This window comes from Mus caroli, unplaced genomic scaffold (assembly GCF_978045245.1).
Source record: "Mus caroli unplaced genomic scaffold, Mus_caroli_1 scaffold_12, whole genome shotgun sequence".
In the NCBI taxonomy this organism is placed as follows: domain Eukaryota; kingdom Metazoa; phylum Chordata; class Mammalia; order Rodentia; family Muridae; genus Mus; species Mus caroli.
Genome location: NW_028227267.1, coordinates 52,061,593 through 52,076,571, shown reverse-complemented (window position 1 = coordinate 52,076,571; position 14,979 = coordinate 52,061,593). Strand labels below are relative to the sequence as shown.

At 44.9% G+C, this 14,979-nt stretch overlaps 1 protein-coding gene across 1 annotated transcript; it reads right to left on the bottom strand.

The window, feature by feature from the left end:
* Positions 1-276: 276 nt before the first annotated feature.
* On the bottom strand, positions 277-2,540 carry LOC110288846 (mast cell protease 2). Its single transcript, XM_021155081.2, has 5 exons — positions 2,486-2,540; positions 1,849-1,996; positions 1,203-1,338; positions 769-1,023; positions 277-414 (listed from the first exon to the last, which is right to left on the bottom strand). The coding sequence occupies exons 1-5, from the start codon at positions 2,538-2,540 to the stop codon at positions 277-279; spliced, it is 732 nt and encodes a 243-aa protein (XP_021010740.1).
* Positions 2,541-14,979: the final 12,439 nt, after the last annotated feature.

The following is a 14,979-nucleotide window of genomic DNA, read 5'->3' as shown; positions in this document are numbered from 1 at the left end:
AGAGAGTAGCTCAAATCAACTCTTCATTGGGCTTATACAGAGGAACTGAGTAATTTGAGTGCAACATGGAGTCACACAGGTGCAAGAGGTTAGGTCTTTATTGAGATGCATTACAGAGAACATTCCATCATCACAGACTTGTGCATCTTTGAGATGATCTTGGGGACAGGCTAGGGGCAGGCTTGATGCAGGATGAGGACAGGCTGGGATGAACTCAGAGGGTACAAGATGAGCTTGATCTTGAAGAGTCTGACTCAGGCTGGTTAGGCTTTTCAGCTACTCGCCCTTTAAGACTTTATATATCCAGGGCAGGTATGAGGAGATTCGGGTGAAGACTGCAGGGGCCTTTGCTTCTGAAGAAGATGCAATACCATGGGCCATACCATCACACACTAGAGGTCCCCCAGAATCTCCCTGTGGGTGAGAAAAATGAGTCCATGAGCAAAGATTGCTTTCACTCAATTTCAAAAGCCATGCCCTAGCTAATCCCAGATTCAAGTAAGAAGTCCTGGCTCATGTTATTCATAAGTTAGGGAGTTAATGATTGATTTCCCCCCACCCCTGTTTGGCCTTACCCCATTGCTAACATGTCTCCCCTTACTCCCTCCCTATCTCATATCTAGCCTTATGGGAAGGTTGCAGGAAGAGGTTGAGAACAGGGAGATGAAAGTACACAGTCATTATTCACTGCCTTGGAGAGCTGTTTGACACACTTCCTCTTCTGATGCTGTTGCCTGAAGTGGGAAGGAAAAGCAGGTGTGTACTCACTTGTCCTATTGATTTCGATGTTGTGGGACTGCCCGAGCAGACCTGGAGTTGATAATCATAATCACTGTGGTCTTTACAGGCCTCTTGATCCATGATTCTCAGTTCAACCTCTCTCAGGGTAACTGATGGAGGGTTATTCTTGCCAGTTTTCCCCCATCCAGCTGTCCAGCACATCTTCCCAGGCTTGATAAAGTCAGAGGAACTAGGCAGTGAAATTACATTCACAGCAGAAGTCAACTCTGCTTTCTTTTGTAGCTGTTGGGGGAAGAAGAGAAGAGATGTCAAAGCAGTGAAGGATGCTTGGATGCCATTCCCCTTGGAAATTCAATAGTAGGTTCAGAGGAAATGATTTGGAGAGGAAAGAATTTGAAGGCCTGAGCCTGGAGGAGAGTTAGGATTGGGAGACTTAAGCAGTGCAATAAAAATAACGGCACCTTCAGTAACATGATGTCATTGAAACCCGAAGAGTAACGAAACTTTGGGTGAACAAATTGTTTTTCAGCTTTTATTATCTGCTGTGTGGATTCGTTCTTGTTTATATTATGAGCTCCAAGGATGACAGTGATGTCTCTGTTGACAGAGAAAGAAGCAGTGAAGCATGCTGCTCTTAGGAGGAGGCCTCCTTCCAGGGGGAAGTGCACCAGGGTCTAGGTTCTGTCCCAGTGCAGCATGAGAGAGACTAGAGATGGAGCTCCCAGGACCACAGCCTAGTGAGAAGGAGGCAGCTCGGGAAAACACAGGACTGAGAACTCTCTTCCCACACTTCACACCTAGTATTTGGATTGAACCCATGCCTTTGCACATGGCAAATTGGCACTCTACATTGACTTACACCCCACACCATGTCTGAGCTCTGCTGACACCAGGACAAGCCAGAGCTGTAGTTTTCCTCCTGACTAGAGCCCTGGTAAAGCTCTGACCTCTGAAAATGGAGACCACACATGAGATGGTCCAGTGCGTGGCCCTGTGCTCCCTTTTCCTCTCTGTGTAAGGAGAGCCCTTCTTGAAACTTCCTCTGCTTCCTCTGCTGATCTGGGACTCTGGCTCCTGCATTTCCTCACAGGAAGAGAAGCCTCTTACCTTCCACTACAGTGTGCAGCAGTCATCACAAATTGCGGGGCTATGAGAAACCCACCACACCTCTTCAAACCATTGTTAGTGATGATCCTCAGATGGGCCATGTAAGGAAGGGAGTGTGGTTTAGCCTCAACACCATCAATAATCTCCTCTGGAACAAAGAACCCCAGTCCCTGGTCACAAACTTGTGGAGCACGCCAACACAGCACCAGCAATGGAAGATGAGGTAAAGCTGTATAACTACTCCAAGCCCACCCCACCTCTCATGGGGATCAGGCCCCTCCACACGCCCTTTGACCTAAATTTCTCACTAGCGTTCATGTCCACCATCAGCCTTCATTCAGAACACAATGCCCATTCATGTTTCTGATTTTCTACTTCATTAGACGTTTCTCCACACCCTCATCCCATCTTCCTCACCACTAAGGGAAGGCCAGAGAAGAGCTGCCTATCACAACAGAGAGCACCTTGAGGAAATGTTCTTTAGAGGAATTAGTTTTTCATTCTTCCTTGACCTACAGATTTCCCCTGGACTGTTAGTTTAGTACACTTCCCCATGTTAGGGTCTCTATTGCCAAAGCTAAGAGATGAAGGCCGGTTTCTGAAAACTCAGAGGTTAGGGAGATGAAGACAAACTCACCAGCTCCAGCCCCAGAAGGCAAGAGAAGTGCCATGAGGAATAGCAGGGCCCGCATTTTGCCAGTGTTGAGGCCTTGGCGAGCTTCTAGGGTGTTCCTGTCCTGGTTCCTGCTTTTATAGATCCACCGTGGGAGAAAGGCAGGGCTGGGAACCACAGATCTGGCTTGGACAAGCTCTACTTTCCTTATCAGAAATTCTCATCACTGCTCTCTGGTGGTGTTGAGTCTGTGGCCAGATTCTGAGTCTCTTGCATCCCATGATAAGGTGTCGACTGCACCCTTCAAAGTGGCTCCCAGGAAGCAGGACAGCACACAAAGGGAGGGGGACCTTGATTAAGGATTATGGAATGGTTCTTCTAAGCATCCAGGTATTATTGTCAGCTTTGAGACCCATGCTGCATATGTGTAAAGTCTCATCTCTGCTGCTGAAACACAAACACAGACATCTGTAGTGTACGAGCACGTGGGGGAGAGGAAGTACATTTATTTTTTAAAACTGATGGTGGGATGATTCAGCCTGAAGGCCATTGTTTGTGTTGACCAGTGTGAGGTCATCTCATCTTTATTCAAATAAGTAGAAAATGAGAGAATGTAGCTGTGAGGGATGAAGGTGTGGGGACAGTGTATTGAATACACAGCATATAGGGTATGAACAAGACCTTAATTAAGTCAGTGGTTCCCAAATTTCCTGATGGTGTGACCCTTTAATACAGTTTCTCATATTGTGGTGATTCCTGCCACAAAATTATTTTATTGACACTTTATAATTTGAGTTACAGAGACAAAGTATGGAGTAGAGACTGAAGAAATGACCATCTAGAGACTGACTCACCTGGGGATCCATCCCATTTACAATCACCAAATCCAGACACTGTTGTGAATGCCAAAAAGTGCTTGCTGACAGGAGCCTGATATAGCTCTCTCCTGAGAGGCTCTGCCAGTGCCTGACAAATACTGAAGTGAATGCTTACAGCCATCCATTGGTCCCCAATGAAGGAGCTAGAGAAAGGACCTAAGGAGCTGAAGGGGTTTGTAGCCCCATAGGAGGAACAACAATATGAACTATCCAGTACCCCCAGAGCTCCCAGGGACTAAACCACCAACAAAAGAGCACAAATGGTGGGACTCATGGCTCCAGCTGCATATGCAATAGAGGATAGCCTAGCCTCGTCGAACATCAATGGGAGGAGAGGACATTTGTCCTATGAAGGTTCTATGCCCTATTGTATGGGAATGCCAAGGCCATGAAGCAGGAGTGGGTAGGTTGGTGAGCAGGGGGAGTGGGGATGGGATACGGGGAGGGTTTTGGGGGAGGGGGAAACCAGGAAAAGGGATAATATTTGAAATGTAAACAAGGAAAATATCCAATAAAAATAGTGGAGAAAATAAATAAACAATGCTAAACTAGTGAGTCACAGCCATCAGGGCATATGTTGTATGGGTCACACAAAAAAAAACAACAGAATAACTGGAATCAGCAAACACTGCTCACTGATAACTGTTCAATAATACTGGTCTCAATTCCCAATGAGAAGATTTAGACTAAGAGAATGGATGAGAAATCAGTATCCGTCCTATGGCTGCGTTCAAAAAAAAGTGCACCAACACCACGACTGACGTCACCTTAGGTTAAAAGGGTAGAAAGTGGTATTCCAAGCAACAGGATCCAAGAAGCAAACAGGTGTAGCTATTTTAATATACAGCAAAACAGACTTCAAATCAAAACTGGTCAGAAAAGATAGGGGAAACATTACATACTCATTAAAGGAAAAATTCACCAAAAGGACATCTTAGTTTGAAATATTTATGCATCAATAAAACATAAGGACACCCAAATTCAAAAAAAAAGAAAAGAAACTGCTTCAGCAGTTTCACAGTGGCTCTCACGCAGTGATAGTGTGTCACTTCCGTACCTTACCCTTGCCAACCAGACAGGTCATCAGGACAAAAACTAAAGAAAGAAATGCTGGAGTTAACTAATACCATACATTAAATACACCTAATAGACATCTTTAGAACATTCTACAAACACTACAGAATATGCTTTCGTCTCAGTAATCCATGGAACAATGTCTCTACAAGAAAGACTTTTCTGGATGATTGTGTTGCTCCAAGATAAAAGCAAGAATGTGAGGATTCCTGGGTATACTACAAGTGGCTAACTTTCCTCTGTAAAGTATAGCTTTCAACATGGGGAAGGGTTTGGATAAGCTGTGCTTCTACACAGACCAGGACCTCCATTCCACAAGCTCTGAGATGTAGCCTTGCTTATTAGTCCCCAATGTGGTCCAATCCATAAGGTTATGAAGATTGTACCCCTTTGCTTCTCCAGGTCCAAATGAGTGAGGAAAGGGAAAGAGAGCGGGGCACAGGGAATCCCAACACCATATTTAAGGATGAATTGATTTCTGATCTTGGGGAGGCAATGGAGGAGTCCCTAGTGAACCCTCCACTGAGGAGGTAGACACCTTACTTGATACCACAGGAGGGAGTACAGGGTATATACAGTGAATCCAGGCTCTCTGAGTCGGTCATACTGGTTTAGGACTGGATAGGTTCCACTGGCAGCAATGGTATGCTAAATGAGCTTTGTGGAGGCATGTGAAAATGTTTGTTTGTGTTAGTATAGCTTCCCAACAGCCTACCAGATATAAGAAAACCATTAATAGTTTGAAGGCTAAAATGTCTGATGAGGCCTGGGCTGATGTTGAGAACTGATAGACAGACAGACATATCGCATGACAGGATCATAAGAGAATTGTCCCAGACATGCATAAGAGACCTTACCCAAACCATGAGAGCTTCTCTTAAACCTGACCATCATTGCCTAACATATTGTGATCCTAAACAATCTCTCAACAAGAACACAGCCACTTTAGAGCCTGCCCATGTGTGAGCACTGCACATCCCTGAGATTCCCACTCCAGCCTCTGCTTTATGGGTGTCTCAGGAAAAGACTGTGCCATCATCCATGTGCCATTCCTAATGAAAGTTGAAGATATCCACCAAGTTCATCCTCATCTCCTCCTCCCAATCCCCTGCCTGCTCCCTCCCTTCCTTCTCCAGCAGCTTCAGTGTCTCTAGAGATTGAGGCACCTTTTCCTGTTATTGTGGGTGTTTGGTTTCTCTTTGAAGAGCAAGATTCCCAAGAAGCTGGAGGTGAGGATCTCTGCTGGGTCCCAACAAACTAGGACCCTATGCTGCCACTGGCTTAGAGCTAAAGGTCTCCATTCATCCCCCTACCATGTGGTCTTCCCCACAAGGCAATGTAAAATATAGCATGAAAGGAGTTTGAGGAGGAAAGGGAAGTGTGATAGTGCTTTAAATACAATACTCCTGCATGAAATTTCTGTCCATGTCTGTATCTGTGCCAATATGTCTGTGTCTGTCCTTTACAAAGGGCTTTGCTCGCTATGCACTGAACAACACAGAAAGCATCACACAGGGGAGGAATGGGAGACTTTACAGACATCTTTAATAGAAATGTACAAGGAATTAAATCTCGGATCCCAACTGACTCAGACAACAGCCATCACCGTTTATCAACCAATATACACAAATGTGCTAACCATTTATGGTGTATTCACTTGAGAAGACCCCTTTCAAACCGTGTGATTCTTGCTTTCAGCAAATGATACACATGCATGGGTCTGTGTCAGGGCAAGGAAGTAACAGCTTAGATTCTGACAGCTGATTACATGGGAACCCAAGGCAAGTAGGCTGGGTTGTTACATTGTTCTCTGAAAGGCAGGTTAAGCCAGCAGTGTGAGCACACAGTAGGACAGCAGTCTTAAGTCTTTGTGACTTCAAGGTGTATCATTAACTTGGCTGTAAAGTCTAGCAAAGCTCCCAGTCTCTTAGAATGAAGCAGATTTTTATCATAACACAATATAACCCATATGATCAAAACACGCACTGAGCTTTCAAAAATTAGTAAAAAAATTTTAAAAAGATTTAAAAATCTTACTTTAGAACATCTTTTGGCAGATGTTTATCTTCTTTATTTAAGAAGTGGGACCAGTAGGGCACATATCATCTCTATCAGAAAGTCCCTTGTGACTTTTACACACCACTTTACATGGTAGTAAAACTGCAAAATTCATTAAGATTTTCTTTTGGCAGCATACTGGGTCTTGGTCTATTACTGGCTGGGGGGTTCCTTAGACACTTAACTTCCAAATGGTTTCAGTTATTTTATTTGTTAGATGCTATAACCTAATTCACTATAGGTAACCTTACTGATTCAAGACTGTTAAGTTACTAATTCTTGCCAACAGAATATAGAAGTCACTGTTTTGTTGTTATACAAATCCAAATGTGACTACTTTTACCTGAGCCAGTGTTTTGGGACAATTTTCTTGTACCCAAAAATTACCTTGAATTTTCTATCTTCTTCTCTCTACCTCCTAAGCGCAGTGATTACAGGCGTGTGTCACCATGCCAAGGTCACGCTGCTTATATTGAACTCAGGACTGCATGCGTGGAAGACAATTCTGTCAACTGAGTTATTCTCCTAGCAGTCGCCAAAACTAATTGAGAATGACCACTAGCAAGTATATTTATTCAATTAAAGTTACAGTGATATTACTATTATATCACAAAGCACATTTCATGTAAAACAAATGAAATATAATCTGGCTATACATTCACATTAACAACACATTTTACACAAGAAAAAATCCTCAGTGAGTTTATTCCAGATCAGCTGATAGCAATCTGTAAAATGTCAAAATTGAAACAATTTTTTTAAATTGTATTATTTTATGTGTATGAGTGTCTTGCCTGCATGTATGTATGTTTGCCATATGTGTGTGTAGAGGTCAGAAGAGGGCACAAATCGCCCGGGTTTGGAGTTATAAATGGTTGCGGGACACTAGGTTGATGCTGCAAGAACAAGAAGTGTCCTTAACCACTGAGCCATCTCTCCAGGCCAACATGATAAAATGTAAACATTAGTACTTCATATCTGTCTTTGAAATAAGGTGTTGAGGTGAAATGTCATTGTCCCCTTATCTGAAGGGTTACAGGAGGCAGGAACCAGGTGTTGGTGTTTTGGAAAGAACACCAGGGGATGGTGGCCTCCATATTTGGGCATTTATTGTGCATACTTGTACAGGACCCCAGTACAGTTCTGATTAGCTCAAGGCTTGAAAGGCAAGCTGGAGTCAGGGGTGGGGTGTGCTGGGGAGGTTGCCAACATGCTTTCTGCGCAAGCCTGAGGACCTGAACTTGATCTTCAGAACTCTTGGAAACAAGCACAAAGGCCTTGTGTAGTGGCAGGTGCTTGTTTTAAGCACAGAGTGGGGTGGGCATTGCTGGAGCTCACTCACTAGGCCAACCAGCCTAGTCTACCTGGTGTGTGCCAGACCAGTAAGAGACCCTTCCTGGAAAAACTCAAAGTGGGTGACCCGTTAGGAACAATACTGAGATTGGCATCTGGCTTTCACCTGCAGAAGCAGCACACACATGCAAGCACACATATACAACCATGTACAGTCTCCCATGTAAACTTACATACTCATGCATATATAGAGACATACATACAAAAATGAAAATAACAAAAAGAAAGTGGAGACTCGACAAATTCGAGTTCCAGTCAGGATTATTTGAAATGTTTTATTCTTCTCTCTGTTTCCATGGCTACAGGTTAGTTTGAGACTGCTGCTCTTCTTATGGGGTCACCCTCCTCCTCAGCTTCTTCCAGTCTTTCCCTAATTCAACCACAAGGGTCTTGGACTTCAGTCCATTGGTTGGGTGTACTTATCTGAGTCTGTCTAAGTTAGCTGCTTGTTGGGCCTCTTGGAAGACAGCCATGCTAGGCTCCTGTCTGTAAGCACATCATAGCATCAGTAATAGTGTCAGGCTTTGGAGCCACCCCTAGAGATGGATCACAATTTAGGCTGGTCACTGGACCACCATTCTCTCAGTCTCTTCTCCACCCCCACCCCCCACCCCGTGGTTCTTTTAGATGGGAACAATTCTGGGTCAGAGTTTTTGACTGTGAGATGGCAACCCCATCCCTCCACTTGATGCCCTGTCTCTCTACTGGAGGTAGACTCAAAGTTTCCTCTCCCACTGTTGGGCATTTTATCTAAGGTCCCTCCCTTTGATTCCTGAAAGTCTCTCACCTTCCAGGTCTCTGATACATTCTAGAGGGGTTCCCCCACCTCCCACCCCACCGTGGGGTTGCATATTTCCATTCATTCTGCTGGACCTTAGGACTTTTCTCCTTTCCCCCTTCAATACCTGACCATGTTCCCCTGTTCCCCTGTTCCCCTTCCCCTCCCCACTCCTACCCAGGCCCCTCCCTCCTTCTGCCTACTCTGATTGCTTTCTACTCCCTCTCAAGTGGGATTGGAGCATTCTTACTTGGGCCCTTCTGCTAGTTAAATCTTCTTGAATTCTATGGATTGTATCCTTGGTATTCTGTATTTTTTGTCTAATATCCACTTATTAGTAAGTACATACCATACATATACTTTTGGGTCTGACTTACCTCACTATGTATGATGATATTTTCTAGTTTGCATCCATTTGCCAGTAAAACTCATAATGTCTTCATTCTAAATAGCTGAGTAGTGTAGAGGAATTTTCCCCTAGTTAATTAATTAATTAATTGGATAATAAGGATGACAAGCCAATTGCTGGGTAAAAAGGAGAAATCAGGCCTTCCAGGTCCGAGAGAGGGAAGGGGGATGCCAGAGAAAGGAACCTTGGTTAGGCGGGGAGTTAGAGGAAAAAATGTAGACCAATTAGGCCTGGAGGTGAATTCCATCACCGGGAGATTTCCAACAGAGAGTAGCTGATGAGATTAGGATGATAAATTCTTTGCTCAGTGGTTGAGTCATCTGATGATTTTAAACTAAGATTGTCTTGGTGTTTTCCATTTGGGGCAACTCAGGTGGGCCAGAGGGAAAGAATTTAGCCAGAGCAGAATTCGACCAGACTTTGGAATGAGAGATTGGTCAAAGGACACATCGCATCAGAGCATGGGTTGGTGAGAGCGCCCACAGCTAGACACGGGAACCAGGGAAGTGTCATCAGCTTTGCAGCAAGCTAGCCGTGGAAATTACTGAAGTAGGCGAGACTGAAGTTGCCAATGCTTAGCCAGTTTAGCGTGGATTGTTTTATTAACTACATGCTACATAGTATTATTCCTTTGTGTAAAAGAATGCATTTTCTGATCCATTCTTCTGTTGTGGATCATCTGGGTTGTTTCCAGCATCTGGCTATTACAGATAAGGCATCTGCAAACATAATGGAGCCCATGCCTCTGTGGTAGGGTGAGGCATCTTTTGGGTATATGCCCACAAGCTGGGCCTTCAGGTAGAACTATTTCCAGTTTTCTGAGGAACAGCCAGATTGATTTCCAGAATAATAGTGCCAGTTTGCAATCCCACCAGCAATGGAGGAGTGTTCCCCTTGCTCCACATCCTCACATCATTTGCTGTCCCTTGAGGTTTATCTTAGCCAGCCTGATTGGTGTGAGGTAGGATCTCAGGTCATTTTGATTTGCATTTCCCTGATGACTAGAGATGTTGAACATTTCTTTAGGTGCTTTTTGACCATTCAAGATTCCTATGTTAAGAATTCTTTGTTTAGCTGTGGACCCCATTTTAAAATTGGGTTTTTATTTTAGTCTAACTTCTTGATTTCTTTATATATTTTGGATATTAGCCCCACAGGTCCAGGATAGTGAATGGAAATAAGCAGCTGCTGGGGATGGGTTTGGGTGGGGCTTGGGGGAACCTCTAGAAAATCCCAGAGACCTGAGATGTGATGCCCAGGACTCAATGTGGGTGGCCTTAGCCACAGTGCCCAACAGTGGGGAGATAGAAACTGAAGAGACCATCTCCAGTAGTTAGACAGGGTCCCCAGTGGAGGGATGGGGACAACAACCCACCTTCAAAATTTTTGACCCAGAATTGTTCCATCTAAAAACAATGCAGGAACAAAAATGGAGCAAAAGACTGAAGGAATGGCCAACCAGTAACCTGTCCACTTGGGATCCATCCCATGGGAGGGCACCAAATCCTGACACTATTACTGATACTATGTTGTATTTCCAGATGGGAGCCTAGCACGGTTGTCCTCTGAGAGGCTCTGCCAGCAGCTGACTGAGACATATGTAGATACTTATAGCCAACCATTGGACTAAGGTCAGGGACCCTTATGGAAGAGTTAGAGGAAGGATTGAAGGAACTAAAGGGATGGAAACCCCATAGGAAGACCAACAATGTCAACTAACCTGGACTCCTGGGAGCTCCCTGAGACTAAGCCACCAACCAAAGAACATATATAGGCTGGTCCAAGGCCTCCGGCACATATGTAGCAGATGAATGCCTTGTCTGGCCCCAGTGGAAGAGGATACATCTAATCCTGTAGATACTTCATGTACCAGGTACAGGGTGTCTGAAAGGGGCATCCTCTCAGAGGAGATGGGGAGGGGGGATGAGTTGAAGAACTCTGGGATCAGGGGATTGGGAATGGGGAACATTTAGGATGTAAATAAATAAAATAATTAATTAAAAAAAGAAAATATTCTCAGTGATTCTGAATTATTATATAAATTAGAATTGGCATAGGGTTAGTAGTTAAGTTAGGGAATGGGAGATGGCTCAGTGGCTAAGAGAGCTTGCTGTGAAAACGTGAGGACCGGAGTTTGAATCCCCAACACCCTTATAGAAAATAGTGTGTGGCTAAGTTTGTATGTAACCCCAGCACTTGAGACAGGAGGATCTTTGGGGCTTTCTGATCACCAGTGTGGCTTCAGATTCATTGAGGAGCCTATCTCAAAGGATTCTGGCAGAGAGTGATAGAAGAAAATGCCTGACATTCTCTTCAGGACTGCTAGTGTATGCATGGGCACCCACACCTATGTACACATACACACAAACACACACAAACACTCACTCATCTGAGAGAAAGAGAGATGAGAATGGAGGAGAGAGAGGGAGAGAGAGGGAGAAAGAGAGAGAGAGAGAGAGAAACATAAGGAATAAGTATGATTTCTTGTTTAAGCTGGACACACAGAGCTTGCCTTTCTGTGCAAATTCTTATTTTTTCTTTGTTATTTTCCATCTCTCAGCCTGTTTCAATGTGTTTCTTTCTGTCTCTGCCTGTTCCTTCATACTACCCACACCCCCTCATACCCTCTTCCAAATCTTCAGTTAGTTAAGGTGCGAATCCGATTGTTGTACACAGGGAGAAGAGAGCAGCTGAGAGGAGATACACATTGCAGTGGAGACTCTGGGTCTTTATTGGGGTTAATGAAGATGGTGACGTTTAGGAACATTCTGTGACTTGTAAGAACCTTCTGGAAGCTCAGGGATCAGGCAGGGCTTCAGCAGGAACTACAGACAGGTCAGATCACATGGCACACAAAACCTGCACTATTCCAGTTCCAGATTTCCTCACAGGCTGGCACAAGCTCCAGAGTTAATTCTCCCTCAAGATCTTATTGATCCAGGGCCTGTAATGGGAGATTCTGGTGAAGACAGCAGGGGGCTTTGCATTCCGATGTACATAGGATGCAATGCCTTGGGCTATCCCAGCACACAGGAGAGGTCCTCCAGAGTCTCCCTGTTGGGGGTAGGGCAGAGAGGAAACATGAATGGGTAGGTCAGCCTCTACCTCTACCCACCCATTTCATCTTGCAGTTAGGTCTAGAGCCTGATGCCACATCATTGCCTTGGGGGGCAGCCAACCTATCTTCTTCATTTCACCGCATGTTCTCTGTCTGAACAGCAGAAGTGACCCAGGATAGCCCTGGGAAGGTGGATACTTTGTTTCCTCACTGGGTGATTCCTAAACACTGTGACTTGCTGACAATCTTCTGCCCCACCCTGCTTCTAGAACTCTGGCTCCCAGGAGTGCTTTTAGGAAAACCTGGCAAGAGACTCACCTTGTATACACTTTGCATCTTCTTGGGGTTGCCCACACACAGCTGGGAATTGTGTCGAAAACTGGTGAAGTGTTTGCAGGCTTGGGGCTCCTGGAGTCTCATCTTTACTGTCTGCCGTGTGTCAGAGGCTAGTTCACTCATGTGTGTTCTGCCCCAGACAAATGCCCTGCACGGTAATCTGCATTTTTCTTTCTTGGAACCAGTGTTTATTGTCCAAGGAAGAGACTGAGAGAAAGAGAGCAAGTAAAAGAGGAAATGACTAGGATAGGAGCCCAGGGACTTCAGTGTGAGAGCAAAGAGGTGGAATGACCATTTGCTCAGACTGTGTATGCAATTTAGTGTCATTCTGTTAGGTACATTGTTACTTTCATAGCAACCCCCATCAAATATTACTGTTTCAATTTGTCGAACCTGACCTTTAGCTCTTATGGTTTAGAATGAGATCTTTCTGATTTCAAATTAAGGGTCTTTTCTGCTCAACTATCTTAGAGAAAGGGTCTTGGTAAGTGTGAGGGGAGGGGTAGGGTTAGAAGTATGAGGTAAACAATTTGCTACAGAAGGCTGGGATGCTTCTAAACTACAAACTACAACAGCATTGTCTGAGAGTTAACACCTTTTCTTTGTTGTTAAAATTACCTTGAGAAATACCACTACTGTCTGTTTACAAATGTAGAATAGAAACTGAGACCATGATCATTCTACCATTAACTGTTAAACACATTTTAAGTATCTGCTCAATGCTTCCCTGGACTCAGAAGGAGTCTAATGAAGAGAAGGCCACACAGTGCAGTGCCATTTCTCTTGGTTACCGACGGGAGGTTTAGTTCCTAGGTGGGAATGTAACTGCAGGTCCTGTGTTTTCCTTTGCTAATGCTGAGAGCTGTCCTCTGACCCTGCATCACTAGCAGGGAAGAGGAGGAGCTGGAGCTGGAGATGTCTTGTCTGGCGGCTCTGCATCAGTGAGACCAAGCCCCAGAGCCCAAGGCAAGGTTTTCCTCTAGTGCCCTTAAAAATGGAGGGATAGGTCATATAGAACTAGGGAGCCAGCTCCACAACACCATGGCTCAGGTCCACTAGTGTTGGGTTATATCTCTTAGCTTGATCAAATTTGTGGGTCATCATGTGGCCCCCCTTAAGACCTGCCAATGGAGCCTGGCAGTAGACCTTCAGGTGCCCCTTACCTTCTGCTGTATTAAAGTCCCAGTCAGGTCTAGTCAGGGGAAACCCATTGTCAATGACAGCCTGGTCAATTGATGGTGCCCCCATGTCTGAGGGGGCATTCTTTCTGGCTTCTCGCATTATCCTTTCTCATTCTTTGGTTATGAAGAACACTCTCATGAGTTGTTGGATATCATCCCAGGTGGGCTTATAAGTAAATAAGACAGTCTCAAAGAGAAAATTAATCGGCCCCTTGGGGTTATCTGAAAGAGAGGGTGTGTTCATCTTCCAGTTGTACAAGTCAGCCGAAGAGAAGGACCAATATTGTATAGCCTGATTGCTCTTATCTAGAGACCCACATGCCCTCAGCAGGAGAGTCACCATGGTATCTGGGGAGGTGGCTCTCAGACTTCAGGTCTCCATGGTAGGACTGGGAAGTTGGGGGTCTACTCCTACTCCTCCCTCTAGTAAAACCCAGTCCCATATAGGCTGAAGATCCCAGGGCTGGTGCTGATGCTGGCGGGGCTATGGGGGCAAGGGTAGGGAGATATAGAGGAAGAGGGTCTTGGAGCAACAGGTCAGCTGATGAAGGGTCTAAGAAGATCGACTTCTTCTCAGGTCCAGATCCTTCCTCCCATTTTTCCCTTCTTTCTGATGGCCAGAACCTATGAGGTGGGTCTTGGGTAAAGAAAGACTTATGCATGAGGTGGGGGGAATCCTCTATTAGAGTCTTCCAGGTAACTATATAGGGCACTTGGTCTGGGTGCCTGGGGGGATCCTGGCCTAAAGACTCTTTCCTCTACTGCTTTGGTCACCTGCAAATCAAAGTGGGTAACTAGGATGTTTAATGGGGTAGATTCAGTTTGTCCAATATCCAGAAATGTCATCAGTCCAAGTCCAAGAACACAGAACAAGATAACCAATACCAACAAACACAGAGAAAGACAATCAACACACAGACAGTTCACACCTGCCACAGGCGCAGAAACCTGGTTATAGCAAGACTCTCGGCTCCCACCTAGACTGTGTCCTGCCATTTCCAAAAGGAGCAGCATTCTCTTGACTCCCTCCCTGGGGGGGGGGGGCTAAAGCATCCTCCAGACTCCCCACAGTCACAGTGTTAAAGCACATCTATCTATCTGTCTGTCCTCTGCAATTGACTGCACTAGACCAGAGGTATCACTGTTGACACCTTTTTGTTTTGTTTTGTTTTGTTTTGTTTTGTTTTGTTTTGTTTTGTTTTGTTTTGTTTTGTTTTGTTTTTCGAGACAAGGTTTCTCTGTGTAGCCCTGGTTGTCCTGGATCTCACTCTGTAGACCAGGCTGGCCCCGAACTCAGAAATCTGCATGATTCTGCCTCCCAAGTGCTGGGATTAAAGGTATGCACCACCACTGCATGGCCAAAAGTGAAAGCAAAAGACAGAAGACAGAGAGA